Source organism: Erinaceus europaeus, chromosome 4 (assembly GCF_950295315.1).
Source record: "Erinaceus europaeus chromosome 4, mEriEur2.1, whole genome shotgun sequence".
NCBI lineage: Eukaryota > Metazoa > Chordata > Mammalia > Eulipotyphla > Erinaceidae > Erinaceus > Erinaceus europaeus.
In genome coordinates this window covers 100,268,688-100,289,410 of record NC_080165.1, presented here as the reverse complement: position 1 = coordinate 100,289,410, position 20,723 = coordinate 100,268,688, and the positions used below count along the sequence as shown (strand labels likewise).

General features: G+C 50.5%; 1 protein-coding gene across 1 annotated transcript; it reads left to right on the top strand.

The window, feature by feature from the left end:
* Positions 1 to 674: 674 nt before the first annotated feature.
* Positions 675 to 19,842, top strand: P3H3 (prolyl 3-hydroxylase 3). Its single transcript, XM_060190149.1, has 15 exons — positions 675 to 1,193; positions 1,906 to 2,058; positions 2,365 to 2,566; positions 2,651 to 2,782; positions 3,183 to 3,319; positions 4,658 to 4,747; positions 6,756 to 6,808; positions 6,894 to 6,961; positions 7,061 to 7,185; positions 16,133 to 16,228; positions 16,479 to 16,629; positions 16,752 to 16,869; positions 16,947 to 17,022; positions 19,096 to 19,236; positions 19,349 to 19,842. Exons 1-15 carry the CDS (start codon positions 726 to 728, stop codon positions 19,505 to 19,507), a joined length of 2,169 nt encoding a protein of 722 aa, XP_060046132.1. The 5' UTR covers positions 675 to 725; the 3' UTR covers positions 19,508 to 19,842.
* Positions 19,843 to 20,723: the final 881 nt, after the last annotated feature.

Below are 20,723 nucleotides of genomic sequence, written 5' to 3'. Positions count from 1 at the left end.
GAATCTAAGGTCCTAAGAGGGATCTAGGGACACAGGATCTGGTTCTGCCATACACGTGTGTGTGTGTGTGTGTGTGTGTGTGTGTGTGTGTGTGTGTGAGAGAGAGAGAGAGAGAGAGAAAGAGAGAGAGAGAGTTAGTTTTCATCATAGCCTGCTCAGCTCTCGCTCAGGATGGTGCTGAGGACTGAAGTGGGAACCTCTGGTATCTCAGGCATTAAAGGTTATTTGCCTAACCATCGTGTCATCTTCCCAGCCCGTCTGCCCTTCACATCACTTATCTTAAAAGTTCACTTTCCCTGGAGTCGGACGGTAGGTAGCACAGTGGGTTAAGCGCACATGGAGCAAATCCCAAGGACCAGTTAGGGTCCCAGTTCGAGCCCGCCCCCCCCCCCCACCTGCAGAGGAGTCACTTCACAGGAGGTGAAGCAGGTCTGCAGGTGTCTCTCTGTATCTCTTCCTCTCTATCTCCCCCTTCTCTCTCAATTTCTGTCTCTATCCAATAACAAATAAATTAAAAAAAAATTTTTTTAAGTTCACTTTCCCATCTCTGGCCAGGCGCAGATTTCTTTTCTCTCTGCAGTTCTGGGATGAGCCTCTCGGGGCTGAGCCTTCTCAGGCTCATTCCTTCCACCTCCCTCCCCCACTCCCCATCTCTCCTTCCTCCCTTTCCCCTCCCTCTCCTGCCTTTCCACGTCCCTCTCTCTACCCCTCTCGGCACTGACACCATGCTGCCACTCCTCCGGTTGCTGCCTCTCCTGCTGCTGCTGCCGCCCCCCGGGTCCCCGGAGCCCCCCGAGCCCCCAGGCCTGCCCGTGCTGTCTCCGGGGGCGCCCCCGCAGACCCCGGATCTGCTCTACGCCGACGGACTGCGTGCCTACGCGGCCGGGGCCTGGGCGCCAGCGGTGGCGCTATTGCGGGAGGCGCTGCGGAGCCGGGCAGCACTGGGCCGCGCGCGGAGGGACTGCGGGGCGCGCTGTGCGGCCGAGCCGGGGGCGGCGCTGCCCGCGAGGCTGCGAGACCCCTGGGAGCCACAGCTCCTGCGCGCCGCGCTCCTGCGTGCCGAGTGCCTGGGCCGCTGCGAGGCTAGGGCGCTGGGCGCCGGGGGCGCTGGGCGGCTCCGCGTGGGGCGTGCGCTGCGGGACGCCTTCCGCCGCCGGGAGCCCTACAACTACTTGCAGAGGGCCTACTACCAGGTGGGGGCGCACCGGCCCTGGCTTCTGGGGGGGGGCGGTGCACCCTCGAAGTCCTGGGGTGGAGGACAAGGGGGCCGGACTGGCTGGGCCTGCGGGCAAGAGGAATGGCGGGGGGGGGGGGATGGCTAGGAGGGGGTCCTGAGGCTGGACAGGAAGTGTGGGGGTGTCTGTGAGCCTTTGCTTGGGGGCAGAAGGGAGCTAGGTTGAGGAGTCTCTAGGGCAGGTGTGGGGGACGCGGGAGGCGGGGTGGGCAGTGGACAGCGCTCAGCGGCTGGTCCTGGGATGGTGTCTGTGCGGGTGCCTACGTGGCCGAGGGGGAGGGGGAGGGGGGAGGGGGAGGGGGAGGGGGACGGGCACGCTTCTCAGTTCCAGGTCCTAGAACCCCGCGCCTTCTGCCCACAATTCAGATCTCCCCCACTTCTCCGTTGAACCATGGTAGCCCAGCCTGAGTCAGGAAGGGCCCTCTCCACCTCCACCCCACCCTTGTCTTCAGACCCTCTTTTTCTGAGACAGCACACTCCTGAGAACCCCTGCACACTGGTTTCTAGAGGGGTTAGAAGTTGGGGTTCACAGTGTTATCTGGCCTCTTCCAGAAGGTTCTGAGGCAGTCCTGGGTGTGTATGAGTGAGGTGAGGAGACCTGTGAGCTGCAGTGGTGCCTACACCCCGTCCGTCTTGGGCACTGACACCCTCCAACCGTCCCTGTCCCTCAGCTGAAGAAGCTGGACATGGCAGCTGCTGCAGCACACACCTTCCTCGTGGCCAACCCGGCTCACCTGCAAATGAGGGAGGATATGGCTAAGTACCGCCGTATGGCCCGAATTAGGCCCCAGAACTTCAGAGACCTGGAGACGCCCCCCTACTGGGTGAGACCCTCAGTGGCACCAGCTCTATCCCACCCACAGACATGCAGGATGATGCAGCCCAGGGGACTCTCCTCTTGTCCCCTTGGGGACTCCCTTCCATTACCTTTCCCAGGGTCCCTAGAGTTGATGTTCTCACATTGTGATTCTGACGCTCTCCCCTGCCTGCCCAAGGTGACGGGGACACAGAGCCCTTGCCCTTAGTGACACAAACATCAATCTGCTTCTTTCTAGCCCCTAGCCCCCAGTCTGGTTTAGCAGCCCCCCACCTCCCAACCCCCCAGGTGACTGACCCATCACCCCCATCAGGCTACCTATGATGAAGGCCTGGAGCTGCTGGGGCGCCAGGAGGCAGTGCTGGCACTGCCCAGGCTGGAGGAGGCCCTGCAAGAGAGCCTGGCCTACGTGGAGAGCTGCCGAGCAGGCTGCGAGGGGGTGGAGGAGCAGCAGAGAAATGAGGAGGAGGAGGCGGGAACAGGCAGCCAGGGGGGCCTCTATGAGGCCATTGCAGGTAGGAAGCGAGTTGCGGGGGAGGGGGGGTTTCTGTGTTGGCAGAGGTGTCCACAGCTAAGTGGCTTGTCTGTGTCCCCCACAGAGCACTGGATTCGAGTCCTTCAGTGCCGGCAGCATTGTGTGGAGGACATAGCCACAAGGCCTGGCCGCAGCTTTCCTGTTCCCGACTTCCTCCCCAGCCAGCTCAGGTGGCTGCACCAGGCACATGCACAGGGTGAGTTGGGGGAATAGGTGGGCCTGGGATGAGCAGGGCCCAGGCCAGAGAGAGCTGACACAGGCCTGCTGCTCGTCTCTGCTTCTGCCTCTCCTCAGTGGGTCAGGGCTCTGTGGAGACTAGCACCTCCAGGCTGTGGTTATGCACCATAGAGATGGACCCTGGGGCTCCTCCTGTCCTGGTGGCTTCTGTCTTCCTGTCTTTCCTTCTCTCTTCCTCCCCTGAATTCTTCCCCACAGCCCAGGTAGGTCAGAATCTGCCTTGGCAAGTACAATGGGTGAGCCTGGTGGGTGGAGGGCTTTGCCTCCTTCTCTGGCTCTGTCCTTGTCCCTTTGTTTTTTCCTCAGCTTGGTTGCTCTTGGCATCTGTCCCCTACTCAGCTTTCTTCCTCTGTCCACAGTGGGGAACCTGTCCCAGGCCTTGGAGAATGTCCTGAGTTTGCTGCTTTTCTACCCGGAGGATGAGGCTGCCAGGAAGGCCTTGGAGCAGTACCAGGCTCAGCTGGGACAGCCACTGCCCAGCGTTGGACCCAGAGAGGTAGCCTCCCTATGCGCTTCCAGGAGGTGGGAGGGTGGCGATTTTTTTTTTGTGTGTGTGTGTGTGTGTGTGTGTATCAGTCCTGTATACCTGAGGGTTCCAGAGATAGCTCACCTGCTAGAGCACACATCTTATCACACAAAAGGACTCAGGTTCAAACCCTGATACCACACAGGAGCCCCATGGAAGGCATAGGAGGGAGCTCTGTGATGATAGAACAGTGCTGTGATGTGTCTCCTGTTCTGTCTCTTCCTGAAATAAAAGGAATGAAAAAAATCAATGGGGGTGGGGGCTAGAGAAATAGCACAATGATTATGCAAAAAGACTTTCATGCCTGAGGTGCCAAAGTCCCAGGTTCAATCCCCAACACCATCATAAGTCAAAACTGAGCAGTGCTCTGGTCTGTCTCTCCTTCTCTCTCTCTCTCTCTCTCTCATTAAAATAATAAAATATTGGGGTCAAGTGGTAGCACAGTGGGTTTAGCACACATGGCACAAAGCACAAGGACCTGAGTAAGGATCTAGGTTCCAGCTCCCTACCTGAAGGGGGGGGGTGTCACTTCACAAGTGGTGAAGCAGGTCTGCAGATGTCTTTCTCTTGCCCTCCTCTGTTTTCCCTCCTCTCTTGATTTCTTTCTGTCCTCTCCAACAACAACAACATCAATGGCAACAATAGCAATAAGAACAACAACAAGGACAACAAGTGCAACAAAATGGAAAAAAAAAAAAATGGCCTCCAGGAGCAGTGGATTTGTAGTGCAGGCACTGAGCCCCAGCAATAACCCTGGAGGTAAAATTAATAATAATAATAATAATAATATTAAAAAGGAAAGAAACAAAGAGTCTAGGAGCAGTGGATTTCCTGGCTTGGGAGGTGGGTATGGCAGATAAAAGTGAGACAATAATCTCAAAATAAATAAGACCTGAGGAATTCCTGCTCCCTCAAATCCTATTCTGATCAATCATTCTTGTCTTCAAAGGGAACCTTGAATCCAGCATCTGCCCTCTGTCTCTGCTCCCTGGCCCCATACTTCAGACTCCACTTATGGTCTCCAGCCCCAGCCCATAGTTGTTCCCTTAACCTCACCCCAGCCTGCCCTTACTTAGTCATGTGCATGCATACACACACACACACACACACACACACACACACACACACACACACTCACACACACACACTCACTCCTCCCTCCATGTGAGCCTCAGTGTCTCACATGTCCAGAGAGGAGTCTCACTCTGCACAGAGGTTACAGGCTCTCCCCTTGGGGTAGGGGTGGGGGGCAACCCTGTTCTCCTCAGTCCTGGCCTTACCCCTCCTCTTTGCTGGCTCCCACCTCAGGACATCCAGCACTTCATTCAGCGGTCTCTGGGGGAGAAGCAACAGCTCTACTATGCCATGGAGCACCTGGAGGCCAGCTTCAAGGATCCTGTGAGTCCCCATCCTTCTAAAATCCAACCATCCAGTGCAGGTCACTGCTCAGCACTCCCACATAAGGCAGCCAGATAACAGGGACCCTGGGTTTTGAACACTTCCTCACTGTCTTGAGTCTCAGGACTGCCTGTTTCTCACCCTTCCTGAGAAGGGTACCTGATGCCACTGTTTTGGGGCTCTGTCCCAGGCATTGGAATGTACTTAGTAGCCCCCCACCTCCACCCAGCAGACAGCACTGAGTCACCATCGTCAGACCCTTTTCAGATGTCCCCTAAGGCCCCCTGACTGGCAAAATTGATGCTTGAGAATCACTGGTTCCTACTTTGGGCTCTGAAGCTAGTTGAAATCCCAGCCATATCATTCACTGACTAGCTGTATGATCTTGGGGCAGTTACCCTGCCTCTCTGTTTCTCTGTAGCCTCAGTTGCAAAATGGGTCCATTTTATACATTTGAAACGACTTCATAAGATGGTCATGAAGCATATGTGCTAAAGTCCTTTTCCAAGAAAAAACATTTAGCCTATCGTCTGACAAGGTAGTGAGTGCTAGGCAAGCTGTCATGATGTTTTTTGGTTGTTTTTTTTTTTTTTTTTTTTAAGATTTTATTTATGAGAAAGGAGGAGACAGAACCAGACATCACTCTGACACATGTGCTGTCAGGGATCAAACTCGGGACCTCATGCTTGAGAGTCCAAAGCTTTACCACTGCGCCACCTCCCGGACCACAGATTTATTTTCTTAATTCATGATTTAATAATGATTTACGAGTTGTAAGGTTATAAGAGTAGAGTTCCACAGGGCACCCGATACCACAGTTCTATGACCCTCTCCCACCAGTGATAACCCATAGTTCTCTTAAAGTCTTAGACAGTTTGGTCTCCATTTGTTTATTTATTTTTGCAAGTTCATGTGTTTCAATTCCCTACATTCCACATGTAAGCAAAATCAGAGGTAGTTGTTTTTCACTCCCTTACTTCACTAAGCATAATTGCCCCCAGTTCCAGCTCTTAATTTTTTTTTTTTTGTCTCCAGTCCCTTGGCCTTGGTGCCTGCACTATGAATCCACTGTTCTTGGTGGCCATTTTTTTCCTTTTTTTTTCTTCCTTTTTTCCATTTTATTCAATAGGACCCAGAAAAATTGAGGGGGGAGGAAGAGATAGATAGAGATAGAGAGAGAAGAGAGAGGGAGAGAGAGAGAGAAAGACACCTGCAGAACTGCTTTGCTGCTTGTGAAGTATCCCCCCTGCAGGTGGAGAGGAGGGATAGGGGGTCCTTGAACCTGAGTCCTTGCACTTAGTACTGTGTGCACTGAACCGCTTAACTGGGTGTACCACTGCCTGGTCCCCTCTCTTAATTTTTTAACAAATTTTATTATTACATAGTAATATTAAGTGATTATGTAATGTTATTATTATATATAATTATAGCATCACAATGTTTCTATTTTATTATTTTAAAATATTATTTTATTTATTTACTTATTTTGGTTAGAGGCAGAGAAATTAAAACAGAAGGGGGAGAAAAAGGGAGAGAGAGGGAGAGAGACCTGCAGCACTACTTCACTGCTCATGAAGATTCTCCTGCTGCAGATGGGGAGCAGGTTCTTGAACACTGGTTCTTGCACACTGTAACAGGTGAATATGCACTCTTCCAGCTATACTACCAACTGGCCCCTACCCTCAAATAATAACTTTAAAAGTTATTTATTTGAGAGAGAGAACCAGAGACTCGCTCTGACACATGTATTACTGCCAGTCAAACCCAGGACCTCATGCTTGAAAGTCCAATGCTTTATCCACTGCAAGAGACCTCCCAGGTCTCTTGTGGTTGTGATGTTATTATGGAATTGGGCCCAGCATCAAGGGTTCCCCACAGTGAGTTCAGGGCTTTTCTGCCCTTTCCTTCCCTTCTGGAAACAAGAGAACCCTAGTGGGCAGTGGGGAGTCTGTTGCAGGGAAACCAGGATGGAGCTGGAGGGTGAGTGAACCCTTCCTCACTGTCCCAGGACCCCTGGACTCCAGCAGCTTTCATTCCAGAGGCACTGAGAGAACAGCTCAGGTAGGAGAGGCCCCAGGAGGCTGGGACCAGGAAGATGGGATTGAACGGGCCTGTGTACCCACTGAGCATGTCTCTCTACCCTGAGAGAGGATCAGGAGAAGAGGCCTTGGGACCATGAGCCTCCACAGCAGAAGCCCTCAGCCCACTGGAAGGGTAAGCTCTGGGGGAGCAGGAGGCAGGAGCCTGGAAGACCAGGGGCCACCAGCTCCTCCAAGGGAACCTCACACCTCTGCCCTCACCCCACCCCCACAGATGTCCTTCTCCTGGAGGGTGTGACCCTGACCCAGGACGCCAGCCAGCTGAACGGGTCAGAGAGGGTGATGCTGGACGGACTGCTCACCCCAGCCGAGTGTGGGGAACTGCTGCAGCTGGCCAAGGTAGAAGGGGGACCCTTAGCACAGGGGTCCTGGCTCCTCACCCACCTCTGTTCTGTAGACTGTGCCTTCCAACCACAGACAAGTGCCTTCTCTTCTCAACCAAACTGGCAAGGGGTAAAGGCTGAGGAAACAGCATAATGATTCTGCAAAAACACTTTCGTGCCTCAGGCACCAAAGGTTCCAGGTTCAACCTCCAGTACCACTGTAAACCAAAAGTGGCTGAGTAGTGCTCTGGTAAATAAATTATAGGGGGCTGGTTGGTCAGTAATACACCGGATTAAGCGTACATAGTACTGAGTGCAAGGACCCACACAAGGATACTTGTTCAAGCCCCTGGCTCCCCACCTGCAGGAAGGTCACTTCACAAGCTATAAAGCAGGTCTACAAGTATCTCTCTGTCTCTCTCCCTCTCTATATTCTCCTCCCCTCTCAGTTTCTCTGTCTTATTCGGTAAAAATGAAAAATGGCCTCCAGGAGCAGTGGATTCGTAATGCAGGCACCGAGCCCCGAGCTATAACCCTAGAGACAATAAATAAATTATATATATGAGAGAGAGGAAGAAATCAGCCAGAGACCGAAGCTTCCTTCAATGGGATTTGAACCTGGGTCATGCACATGACAAAACAGTGCACTAGCCAAGTTATATTATTTTCTTAAGTTTAATTAATTAATAAGAGAACCAGAGCATTGTTTTGGTTTGTGAGATGTTAATTAAAAACCTCAAACTTGGGGGTAGGGTGGTAGCACAAGGGGTTAAGTGCACATGGTGCAAAGTGCAAGGACCCAGTAAGGACCCCAGTTTGAGCCCTTGGCTCCCCACCTGCCGGGGGGTCTCTTCACAGGGGGTGAAGCAGGTCTGCAAGTGTCTTTCTCTCCCCCTCTCTGTCCTATCCTACAATAAGGACAGCAATAACAACAACAATAAGACAACAAGGGCAAAAAAAAAAGGGAAAACAAAAGGCCTCCAGGAGCAGTGGGTTCCCGGTACAGACACTGAGCCCCAGTGATAACCCTGGAGGCAACAAACAAACAAACAAACACCAGTGGCTCACTTCATCACTTCCCAGTCTTCTGAACATTATTTATAAATGAATTTGGAGGTGGGCCAGAGAGGTAGCTTATCTGGTAGGACAGCTCTGGTGCTCTGGTTTCTCTCCCTTTTCCTGTCTCTGTCTGTCTGGTTGTTTGTCTCTCCTATGTATATTCTGTATTAACCTGGAACAGAGATACTAAAAAGGGAAGTGTGTGGGCTGGGTGGTGGCACACTTGGTTGAGCACACATATTACAGTGCATAAGAATCTGGGTTCAATCCCCTAGTCCCCACCTGCAGGGGGAAAGCTTTGCAAGTGGTGAAGCAGGGCTGCCAGTGTCTCTCTGTCTCTCTCCCTGTCTGTCTCCCCCTACCCTATTTCTGGATGTCTCTATCCAATAAATAAAAATATTTTTTTAAACAAAAAAGAAGTGGGGGTCAGGCAGTAGCGCAGCGGGTTGAGTGCACGTGACGCAAAGCTCACAGACTGGCATAGGGATCCCGGGTCGAGCCCCCGGCTGCCCACCTGCAGGGGAGTCACTTCACAGGTGGTGAAGCAGGTCTGAAGGTGTCTATCTTTCTCTCCCCCCTCTGTCTTCCCCTCCTCTCTCCATTTCTTTCTGACCTATCCAACAATGAACGACATCAACATGAACAACAATAATAACCACAAGGCTACAACAACAATGGAAACAAAAGGGGAAAAGAAAAGAAGAAAAAAGGGAACTTGTGTGTGTGTGTGAGAGAGAGAGAGAGAGAGAGAAATGGATTTGGGGAGACCAACAGATAGCTCACCTTGTAGTGCACCCATTTTGCCATTCTATAGGATCCAGGTTCAAGCCCCTGGACCACCATATGGGAGCACCTGCACAGCAGGGTAGCTTCATGAGCAATGAAGCAGTGCTCTGGTGTCTCTCTTCGTCTCTATCACCCTTTACCAAGAAAAGAAGAAAGGAAGGAAGGAAAGAAAAAGGGAAAGGGGAGAGAAAATAAAAGGTTTTTGAAATAAAAGGTTTTTGAGTTGCCTTGTACACATGAGAAAATTTTGCTAAAAATGGCTAGGACACTGGGACTCGGGGCGATGCAGTGAGTTAGGCCTTGGATGCTCAAGCATGAGATCCTGACTTTGACCCCTAACAGTATGTGCCAGAGTGATAGATACTCTGGGGTCTCTCCCTCTCTCTCTCTCTCTCTCTCTCTCTCTCTCTCTCCCTCCTTCCCTCTCTCTCTCTCTTTCCCTCCCTCACTTCATTCTCTATTTGGTTTCTATTTATTTATTTATTTCCTTTTTGTTGCCCTTGTTTTTATTGTTGTTGTAGTTATTATTGATGTTGTCATTGTTGGATAGGAGAGAGAGAAATGGAGAGAGGAGGGGAAGACAGAGAGGGGAAGAGAAAGACACCTGCAGATCTGCTTTACCACTTGTGAAGCGACTCCCCTGCAGGTGGAGAGCCGGGGGCTCAAACTGAGATCCTCACACCGGTCCTTGCTCTTTGTGCCACATGTGCTAACCTGCTGTGCTACCACCCTACTCCCTCTCTTTTTTTTTCTTCCAGGGTTATTGCTGGGGCTCAGTGCCTACACTAGGAATCCACTGCTCCTGGAAGCCATTTTTTCCCATTTTGTTGCCCTTGTTGTTGTCCTTATTGTTAATAACTAAAAAAAAAAAAAAAAAAAAAAAATCTGTAAAACAACAAAGGCAACAAAAGGGAATAAATAAATATTTTAAAAAAGAATTCCACTTTTAGTATCTTTGTTCATTATTGGATAGAGATAGAGAGAAATTGAGAAGGGAGGGAGAGATAAAGAGGGAGAGAGACAGAGAAACACTTGCAACCCTGCTTCACCACTTGTGAAGCTCCCCCACTGCAGGTGGGGACCAGGGCCTTTAACCTAGGTCCTTGCACACTGCCTGGCTCCTCCATTTTTTTTTATATTTTTCTTTTCTTTTTTTTTTTTTTTTTTGAATAGCTACTCTCTTTTTCTTTATTACTTTTATTTATTTATTGGATAGAGACAGCCAGAAATTGAGAGGGAAGGGAGTGATACAGAGGGAGAGACACCTGCAACCCTGCTTCACCACTTGTAAAACTTTTCCCCTGCAGGTAGGGGCCTGGGGCTTGAACGCAGGTTCTTGCACATTGTAACGTGCGCCCAACCTGCCCCCTCCCCCTTTTTAAACCAGAGTGTTGTTCAGCTCCAGTTTATGGTGATGCTGGGAACTGAACCTTGGACATCCTAACTTCAGGCATGAAAGCGTTTCTTTGTTGTTTTGTTTTGTTTTCATAACACTATGTATCTCCTTAGAACTGAAAATTCCTCTATTAAATGAGAGTTTAGGTAGCAGCCTCTCCTGGCACCCCTCCTAGTGGTGGGACTACCCCATTTACCAGACTGAGTCTGCTCTTTCACGAAGCTTCTGTCCTCATTTGAGGCTAGTTTTCATTCAACACACACTCCTGGGTACCTGCTGTGTGTTGAAACTACTTGGTTCCCAGGGCAGGTAGGTGAACAGACCTCAGCATTTGGGGGCTCACTGTAGAGGGAGGAGGTAGAGGCAGAGTCACATAATTGGAACAGGTTATAGGTTGGATAAAGAAGTGTGAGCTTGTGGTCCGGGAGGTGGTGCAATGGATAAAGCATTGGATTCTCAAGTGTGAGGTACTGGGTTCAACCCCTGGCAGCACATGTACCAGAGTGATATCTGGTTCTCTCTCTCCTATCTTTCTCATTAATAAAAAAAATGAAATATTAAAAAAAAAAAAAGGGAATCGGGCAGTAGCACAGTGGGTTAAGTGCATGTGGCATGAAACGCAAGGACCAGCATAAGGATCCTGGTTCAAGCCCTGGCTCCCCACCTGCAGCGAAGTCGCTTCACAGGCAGTGAAGCAGATCTGCAGGTGTCTTTCTCTCCCCCTCTCTGTCTTCCCCTCCTCTTTCCATTTCTCTCCATCCTATCCAACAACAATATCAACAACAATAATAAAACAACAAGGGCAACAAAAGGGAAAATAAATAATAATAAAAAAATTAAAAAGTGTGAGCTCACCCAGACAGAAGCCCTGAAGCACAGTCAGAGAAGACTGTGGGTAGAACTTGCACCTAATCCTAAGGATGAGCTAACAGGCAGAGCGGGGCAAACAAGTAGATTGAGAGGAGAATGCAGGGGTGTTCGAAATGGCGTGAAGCACAGGAGTTGAGAATCTAGTCCAGCCTCAACTATGGAACCATGAACAATGCATTCAGCATCTCAGACCCTGTTTCCCCATTTGCAAATACAGTGTTGCTATTCTTGGGTTGTGAAGGTTCAATCTTTTTATATATATATGTTTTATTATTTATTCCCTTTTGTTGCCCTTATTGTTTTATTGTGGTAGTTATTGTTATTGATGTCGTCATTGTTGGATAGGACAGAGAGAAATGGAGAGAGGAGGGGAAGACAGAAGGAGAGAAAGACAGACACCTGCAGACCTGCTTTGCCGCCTGTGAAGCGACTTCCCTGCAGGTGGGAGCTGGGGGCTCGAACTGGGATCCTTGCACTTTGCGCCACCTCCGCTCAATTGGCTGTGGCGACTCCCTCAATCTTTTTTTAATTTTTTTAATTATTTAGTAGAGAGAAATTGAGAGGGGAAGTAGGGGGGGAGGAAGGGAGAGAGAGGGAGAGGGAGGGAGAGAGAGGGACACCTGCAGCCCTGCTTCATCACTCGTGAAGCTTTCCCTCTGCAGGTGGGGACCAGGGGCTTGAACCTGGGTCCTTGTGCACTGTAATGTGAGCACTTAACCAGGTGTGCCACCACCTGACATCATGAAGTTTCAGTCTTACTGACTAGTTCATGGAAAACTGTACAAAGTACACGGTGTTAGCATTGAGCTGTATGTTACCCAGACGCAGGAGAAATGGTGAAGGCCTTATATACCCACCAAGGAATCCAGGCTTTTTTTGCAGGTGGTGGGCATCTGAGGGGTGAAAAGGGAGGCTGGCTTCCATAGTCCTGTAGATCCTCCAAGGACAGTCTGCAGTCACAATCCCATAGAGACGGAAGGTCGCCCTCTAGTGGTAGTATGTAGACTCAGCAGGAGAAGGAAGCAGGGGAGGCTCCTTCTTCTAGCGTTTGCCCTTCTTCAGGTTGAAAGCTGTCAGGAGCTGCTTGTTGCTGGCTTTGAAAGTGACTGGGATCCATGTGGATTCAGTCGGCTAGGAAGGATCGTCAGTTTCCCCAATGAATGGGTACTCACGGGATGCACCACGAGAAGGTCGATCCAATGATATGGTGCAGGAGAGCCACCTCTAAGGTCTGAGAGATGATGTGGTAGGTAGAGCTGCTCACCTGTGGGCTTTAGGTCCTGAGTTGAGTCCCCACCATTTCATGTGGTAGAGTGATACTCTGATTCTCTTTCTCCTCAAAAACATAAAAATAAATAAATTAGGAGGAGGTAGCGTAGTGGTTGTGCAAAAAGACTTTTATGCCCAAGGTTACAAACACCACCACCCAACACCACCATAAGCCAAAACTGAGCAACTTCTGGTAGAAATGATAATAATAACAATTTTATTTATTTTAATATTTATTTATTCCCTTTTGCCTTGTTTTTTTATTCTTGTAGTTATTATTGTTGTTGTCGTTGTTGGATAGGACAAAGAGAAATGGAGAGAGGAGGGGAAGACAGAGAGGGAGAGAAAGATAGACACCTGTAGACCTGCTTCACCGCCTGTAAAGCGACACCCCTGCTGTTGGGGAGCCGGGGGCTCGAGCCGGGATCCTTACGTCGGTCCTTGCACTTTGCGCCATGTGCGCTTAACCCGCTGCGCTACCGCCCAACTCCCAATAATAACAATTTTATATCCTTTGTTTGTGGCACAGGAACAGGTGAAGTAGATAAAATATTGAACTCTTGTGATCCAGGAGGTGGCACAGTGATAAAGCTTTGGACTCTCAAGCATGAGGTCCTGAGTTTGATCCCTGGCAGCACATGTGCCAGAGTGATATCTGGTTCTTTCTCTCTCCTCCTATTGTTCTCATTTATGAATAAATAAAAATCTTTTAAAAATATTTTATATATATATATATATATATATATATATCTTAAGCATGAGGTCCCAAGCTTGATCCCAGACATCAAATATGCCATAGTGATGCACTAGTTTCTCTCATTAATACATCAATAAATCTTTTTTTTTTTTGCCTCCAGGGTTATTTGCTGGAGCTCGGTGCCTGCACTATGAATCCACTGCTCCTTTGGAGGCCATTTTTTTTCCATTTTGTTGCCCTTGTTGTCGTTATTGTTATTGTTGCCATCAATGTTGTTGTTGGATAGGACAGAGAGAAATCGAGAGAAGAGGGGAGACAGAGAAGGAGAGAGAAAGACAGACACCTGCAGACCTGCTTCACCGTTTGTGAAGCAACCCCCCCCCCGCAAGTTAGGAGCTGGGGGCTGGAACCAGAATCCTTACACCGGTCCTTGCACTTTGCGCCATGTGCGCTTAACCTGCTGTATTACCGCCCAACCCCCAGTAAATCTTTTTTAAAAATTGATTTAGATGTTACTGTGTCAGTTAGCTGTATCCTGATCCCTGCCATGGCACTCTGAAAGTTGTAATCCTTTTTAGATTTTTCTTTCTTTTTAAAAAACATTTTATTTATTAATGAGAGGGATAGAGAAAAAAACCAAGCATCATTCTGGTACATGTGTTGCTGGGGATTGAACTTAGGATCTCATGCTTGAGAGTCTAATGCTTTATCCACTGTGCCACCTTCCAGACCATAATTTTCTTCATAATAATTATCACTATGTATTGAACTGGTTTGCATTTTATTCATTTATTTAAAAATATGCTTCAGTAAGAAAGAGAGAAAATAAAAGCTTTTTCTTTTGCCTCCAGGGTTATTGCTGGGGCTCAGTGCCTGCACCATGAATCCACTGCTCTTGGAGGCCATTTTTCCCCCTTTTGTTGCCATTGTTGTTGTAGCCTTGTTATGGTTATCATTGTTGCTGTTGATGTCATTCGTTGTTGGATAGCACAGAGAGAAATGGAGAGAGGAGGGGAAGACAAAGAGGAGGAGAGAAAGATAGACACCTGCAGACCTGCTTCACTGCGTTCGAAGTGACTCCCCTGCAGGTGGGGATCTGGGGGCTTGAACCAGGATCCTTACGCCGGTCCTTGTGCTTTATGCCACGTACACTTAACCAGCTGCGCTACCACCTGACCCCAAATAAAAGTATTTTTATGGCACATGTGATACCTGGGATTGAACTCAGGATCTCATGTTTAAGAGTTAAGCATCGGGAGTCAGTCGTTTCTCTCTATCTTATCTAACAATGACATCAGTAACAACAACAATAATAACTACAACAACAATAAAAAATAACAAGGGCAGCAAAAGGGAATATATATATATATTATATATATATATATATATATAGAGAGAGAGAGTTCAACATCTTATCAACTGCAGCAACTCTTGAAGTACATATTACTTATTTTTGTCTCCACACATAAACCTCATTAGAGCAAGAACCTTTTAATATTCACATTTGTATCCTCACTACCTAAAACATAGTAGGTGCTCTGTAGAAATTTGTTGGATTAGTTTGGAGTTGAAGGGCAAGGGTGGGTAGCATAATGGTTATGTAAAGATAGTCTTATGCTTAAAGCTCCAAAGCCCAAAGTTTAAATCCCATACCACCGTAAGCCAGAGTTGAGCGTGCTCTGGAAAAAAAAAAGAAGAAGAAGAAGAAGAGGAAAAATTGAATTGAATGAAGTATATCTATAAGGGTAATTTGGTAGTGGTACTTTACTTGAGCCTTTTCTTTAAGCAGACAAGAGTATAGACATTTGAAAAATAACCTCCAAATGTCTGGGAGATCCTTAAGTCTGAGTATCTGAGTGTCAAGTAGGTGGTTGGGTGATTGGAACGAGCATTAAGTGTTCATACGTTCTCTAGAAGAATCTGCCATCAGAGTCTGGCCTGACCATCCAGCTTCCTACAGGCCCAGTTCCCAGAGAGGCTCCTTGCTCACCCGGAGCAAATGATCAAGGTCTTCCTGTCCTCATTTCCAGCTGTCCTTACCCTCTCAGAGACCCCTTCCTCAACAGGAAGCACTTGAGTCTTCTTTTTAAAATTTATTTATGCTTTGGGTGGGGGTAGATACAATGGTCATGCAAAGGGACTCTCATGCCTGAGGCTCCAAAGTTTCAGGTCCAATCCCCTGCACTACCATAAGCCAGAGCAGTGCTCTGGTTTAAAAAAAAAAAGTTATTTATTGCCACCAGAGTTATTTCTGGAGCCCACTACCTGCGTGTGAATCCACCACTTTCTTTTCTTTTTCTTTCTTTCTTCTTTTTTTTTAATAGGACAGAGGGAAATTGAGGGGAGGGGAGAGAGACCCCTACAGTGCTGATCCACTGCTTGTGAAATTTCCCCCCTGCACTTAGGGACTAGACTTGAACCCTGGTCATTGTACATGTTGATGTGTGCATTCAACTGAGTAGCCGCCAGCCGGCCCCTCTCTTCAGTCTTATGTGAACCAATCTTAGGCGAGTGAGGTTCTGTGTTTTCATCAGAGAGTGACAACCAGACATGGAAACAGTTGTTGTATGAGAAAGGAGCCCAGGAAAGGAAACCAGAGGAAAAATCTGGGAGCTTCTAGACTCTTCCAAGAGGAGGGAGGGTGGGAGACAAAGTTATGTAGCTCTGTGGTCCGGGAGGTGGTGCAGTGGATAAAGCATCGGACTCTCAAGCATGAGGTCCTGAGTTCAATCCCCGGCAGCACATGTACCAGAGTGATGTCTAGCTCTTTCTCTCTTCCTATTTTTCTTATTAATAAATAAAATCTTTTTTAAAAAATGTTATGTGGGCAGTGACGGCAGCAGCTTGGGGACTGCGACCCCAAGGTCCACCATCTTCCCTGTTTAGGACGCAACTGGAGCCAGGTCTGGCTATCAGGGCCGCCGGTCGCCCCACACACCCCACGAACGCTTTGAAGGGCTCACGGTGCTCAAGGCCGCTCAGGTAAGGGGGGCGGTCATCCCACCCTTGCTCAGATGCCCAGAACTCGAGAAGTGGATGAGGAAGCAAGAGGGGTGCTAAGAGGGTGCGCCCTCTGCTCCATGTTGGGGCTTGGGTACTTGTCACAAGCATTGTCACAGAACTGACACCTGCTGGACTCCAAAGCCATTCAGAGATGGGGAGGTAGGGTGTGTGGGGGGGTTGGCTCTGGGGCGACCTCCCTCCTCCCGGATGCTCCCTGTCCTGCCTGCAGCTGGCCCGGGCTGGGGCGGTGCGCCCCCAGGGCGCCAAGCTGCTGCTGGAGGCCAGCGAGCGCGCGCGGACCCTGACGCAGGCCTACTTCTCCCCGGAGCGGCCGCTGCACCTGTCCTTCACCCACCTGGTGTGCCGCAGTGCCGTCGAGGGTGAGCGCGCCCCCTACCGGCGGCTCTGTGAACTCCGCAGAGACCCCACTTCTTTACCCCGAGCCGCGTACACAGTGGGGTGCTGCAAGGGGTGCTGAGGCAGCTTTCGGTCTGCTCCCTAGGAGAGCAGGAGCAACGCATGGATCTGAGTCACGCGGTGCACGCTGACAACTGTGTCCTCGACCCTGACACCGGCGAGTGCTGGCGGGAGCCCCCAGCCTACACTTATCGGGACTACAGGTGGGCAGTCGCTCTGGGGGGCGGGCAGGGGCCTGAGTTGGGGATCTCATGGCCTTTTGTATGCCCTCTCCCCCTAGCGGACTTCTCTACCTCAACGATGACTTCCAGGGCGGGGACTTGTTTTTCACAGAACCTGATGCCCTTACTGTGACGGTGAGTGGGGGGGTGGGGAGTGAGGGGACACAGGGAGCCCAGCTGTGGGGTCAGGATTCAAAACAGGCTTCCAGAGGCAAATGCAGGGAAATGGACTAGGTCACTTTAACCCTGTCTCCTTCATTTGTCTCTGTCAGCCCCAGCCCACCCCCCGGGTCTCTCTTAGGACCCCTCTAGACCAGCAAAAGCAATGAACAGAGGACAACACCCCGCACTCCAATCTTAGTAATCTGGGGTTTGTTTTCCCCACAACAAGAAGCAAGAGCACAATGATCGCTGGGCCCTCTAGACTTGAGCTGACATTTTGGTTTTTAAGCTTTCTGAAGTTCAGTTTCCTAAATGGAGGTAATAATTAACTGCTCTTTTAAAGGGTGGTGATAAGGGAGCCAGCAGGTGGCTCACCTGGTAGAGTTCAAGTCTGAACCTTGGGTCACAGCATGAAAGCACCTGCAGAGGTAAAGTTTCATGACTGTTGGAAGGGTGCTGTCTCTGTCTCTCTACCTCACCTTCTATCTAGAGGAAAGAAAGAAAGGAAGGAAGGAAGCCACTGGGAGCAATGAGTCATGTAGGCACTCATCCCTCAAAGATCATAGATATGAATAGTCGCCTGAATATTGCTCCTGAGACAATAAACCAGGGTTAGAGAAGTAGCTCACAGGTGTCTTATCATGTATGTGGTCCAGGTTTGAGCCCCAGTACCACATGGGGATGTCTTAGCACCAGAGATCACTTGAGTGCTGTAGTGTCTGTCCTCTGCTCCACCAAAATAAATAAGTAATCATAGACCAGTGGTAATAATAATGACAAGTAATAAAAGTTAAATATCATTATTACAGACCCTCCCCCCATTCCTAGATATGGAAATTTCCAGATAAAAACCAGGAACTAGAACTGGACTGAAGGACTGTCAGAAAATAGCTCACTTGGACAGTGTGTGTGTGTGTGTGTGTATGTGTGTGTGTGTGTGTATGAGAGAGAGAGAGAGAGACCCAGGTTCAAGTCCAGCACCCACCACATTGGAGGAAGCTTTGGTGCTGTGGTCTCTTTCACACCCCACCCCCACTCTTCAACCCCCTCACTTTTCTACCTGTCTCTATCTTAAAAACTCACCCTGGAGTGGTGAAGCCCCAGAGATAACAACAACAACAATAATTTTTTTTTTAAGGACCAGCGTAAGGATCCCAGTTCGAGCCCTTGGCTCCCCACCTGCAGGGGAGTCACTTCACAAGCGGTGAAGCAGATCTGCAGGTGTCTATCTTTCTCTCTCCCTCTCTGCCTTCCCCTCCTCTCTCCATTTTTCTCTGTCCTACCCAACAATAATGACATCAATAATAACTACCACAATAAAACAAGGGCAACAAAAGAATAAATAAGTAAATATTTTTTTAATTTTTTTAAATTTTTAGGGAGTTGGGCGGTGGCGCAAAGTGCAAGGACCTGCATAAGGATTCTGGTTCGAGCCCCCAGCTCCCCACCTGCAGGGGAGTCGCTTCACAAGCAGTGAAGCAGGTCTGCAGGTGTCTGTCTTTCTCTCCCCGTCTCTGTCTTCCCCTCCTCTCTCCATTTTTCTCTGTCCTATACAACAATGATGACATCAATAACAACAACAATAAAAACTACAACAATAAAACAACAAGGGCAACAAAAGGGAATAAATATTTTAAAATTTTAATTACAAAGGGGGGGAGGGACTGTGACTTTCCCTGGTCTCTTGCTCTCTGTTTCACTCAGTTACCTCCTCTTCTGCTTACCCCCCCTCCCAATCCAAGCCCTCTTTGAGGTGGTAAAGGCTCCCAAGTCCCTCTCAGAGATTGTATTCACACTCCGGTTTAGAGGGTCAGGCAGAAAGAAGTCAGGGTGGGGAGGAAACCAGCAGAGGCCCCAGTGGGAAAGGACTCCCCTTCCCCTTGGGCTCCAGTTCTCCTAGCCTTGGTCTGGCCGTCTCAGGTTGGGGCCCTGTTCTGTTAGCCCCAGGATTCTGTGCCGGAAGGCTGAGCTTGCAGAGTCTCTGTCCCACGTGCAGGGAGCTGGGGGGCGTCCACCCCAGAGCTGAGCCCGCCCTCTCCCCCCCAGGCCCAGGTGCATCCTCGCTGTGGACGGCTAGTGGCCTTCAGCTCAGGCGGGGAGAATCCCCACGGAGTGTGGGCAGTGACACGGGGTCGACGCTGCGCCCTGGCGCTGTGGCACACGTGGGCGCTGGAACACAGGGAGCAGGTGAGGGAGCCGAGCCGGGAGGGAGGGAAGGAGGACAGGCTGTGGGCAGAGGGGCAGGGAGTGGTTGCAGAGTGATGCTGAGGATTGACCAGCCCTTTCTCCCTGCCTTCAGGAGAGGACCGAAGCCCAGGAGCTGCTGAAGGCATCCGAGGAGGAGGGGGAGGAGGAAGAGGAAGACAATGGCAAAGACCCTTCCCCGGAACCCCCTGGCCGCGTGCTCCAAGGGATCCACAAGGCTGCGAAGCCGTCTCGGGTTCGAGAGGAGCTTTGAGGGACTGAGCCAGAAGCTTGAGGATGTGGCCACTTGCTGCCAGGATCCACAAGAGGCCCCCTTGAGCCAGGAGCAAGAGCACAAGCTCTGTCCTGAGCCTCCGCCGTCGGGGGGTCCCAGGGCCCTGCAGCCCGGAACTCAGGAGACACTCGAGAAGGCCGGGGCGCCCTGAGCTGTGCCGCGCGGATGGACCTACAGCTCCAGGACAGAAAGAAGACAAGGCCTCGCGGGCACTACCGGACAGGGGTGGGGCTGACGGCCTGAAAGAGGAAGGGAGGGGAGGAGCTTTGTCAGCCTGTCAATAAAGAGCCAGCAGCTGGCTGGCTCCGCCTCCACCCAGCGTGTCACGGTCTCCATGGTTTCCGCGCCGTCCTGGTGGGCGTGGTCTATCGAGTGGGCGGTGTCCGCACAGGGAGCTGGGCTTCTGCCGAGGGCGATTTGTCTGGGAAACCTCGGCTACTTGCTCCCCCCGTGCAAATAGACTCAGCTCCTGACAACTACTCTCCAGACCCCAGGCCTCGGCCTCTAAACCCTGCCTTCCCGCTCCGCTGTGCCCAGGCTCAGGGCAGCCTGATCCCGCCGGCTTCTGGCTTCCACGCCCCAGCAGGGCCCCTTGAGTCATGGCAGCCACGAGGAGACCAGCCCCCAGCCTGGGAGCAGAAGAAGGGGGGCTCGCCCTCCACTTGAAGTCCTCTCTCTCCCCAGAGTAGCCACAGGCCTTTGCACTGGTTCTACGACACTCCCCGGGGCCTGCCCCCGCTCCCAGATCCCCTCACCCCATCAGACCCAGGGGCAACTGGCAGGGGTTTGTGGAAAAGGATTATCCAGATGAGTCCCTCCTAATCTCAGCTCCTGTCTGCTCCTCCCCCTGGTCGCTAGCGCTTCCCCTCTCCCCCAGTTGAAGAACACAATTTTGGGGTGTCAATCACGGGCTTTTCACCTTCTTTGGGCTCCTGGGCTGGTTGCTAGGTACACTCTGACTGTCATCCTCACTACCACTGGTGGGGTCCTGGGGGGCGGGAGGGGGCGGTGCCGGAGCAATGGCTGCTACTGCTCCTTTGCACCCCTCCCGAACCCCAACCCTTAATCCTCACAGCTTTGCTCTAATCCCGAGGCCCTGATGCTCTTATCTCTACTTCAGAGAGGCTGAACAGGGAAGCACCCCTTCAACCCCTCCCCATCTCAGGATTTGAGGGGGGATGCTCCCCACTGGAGC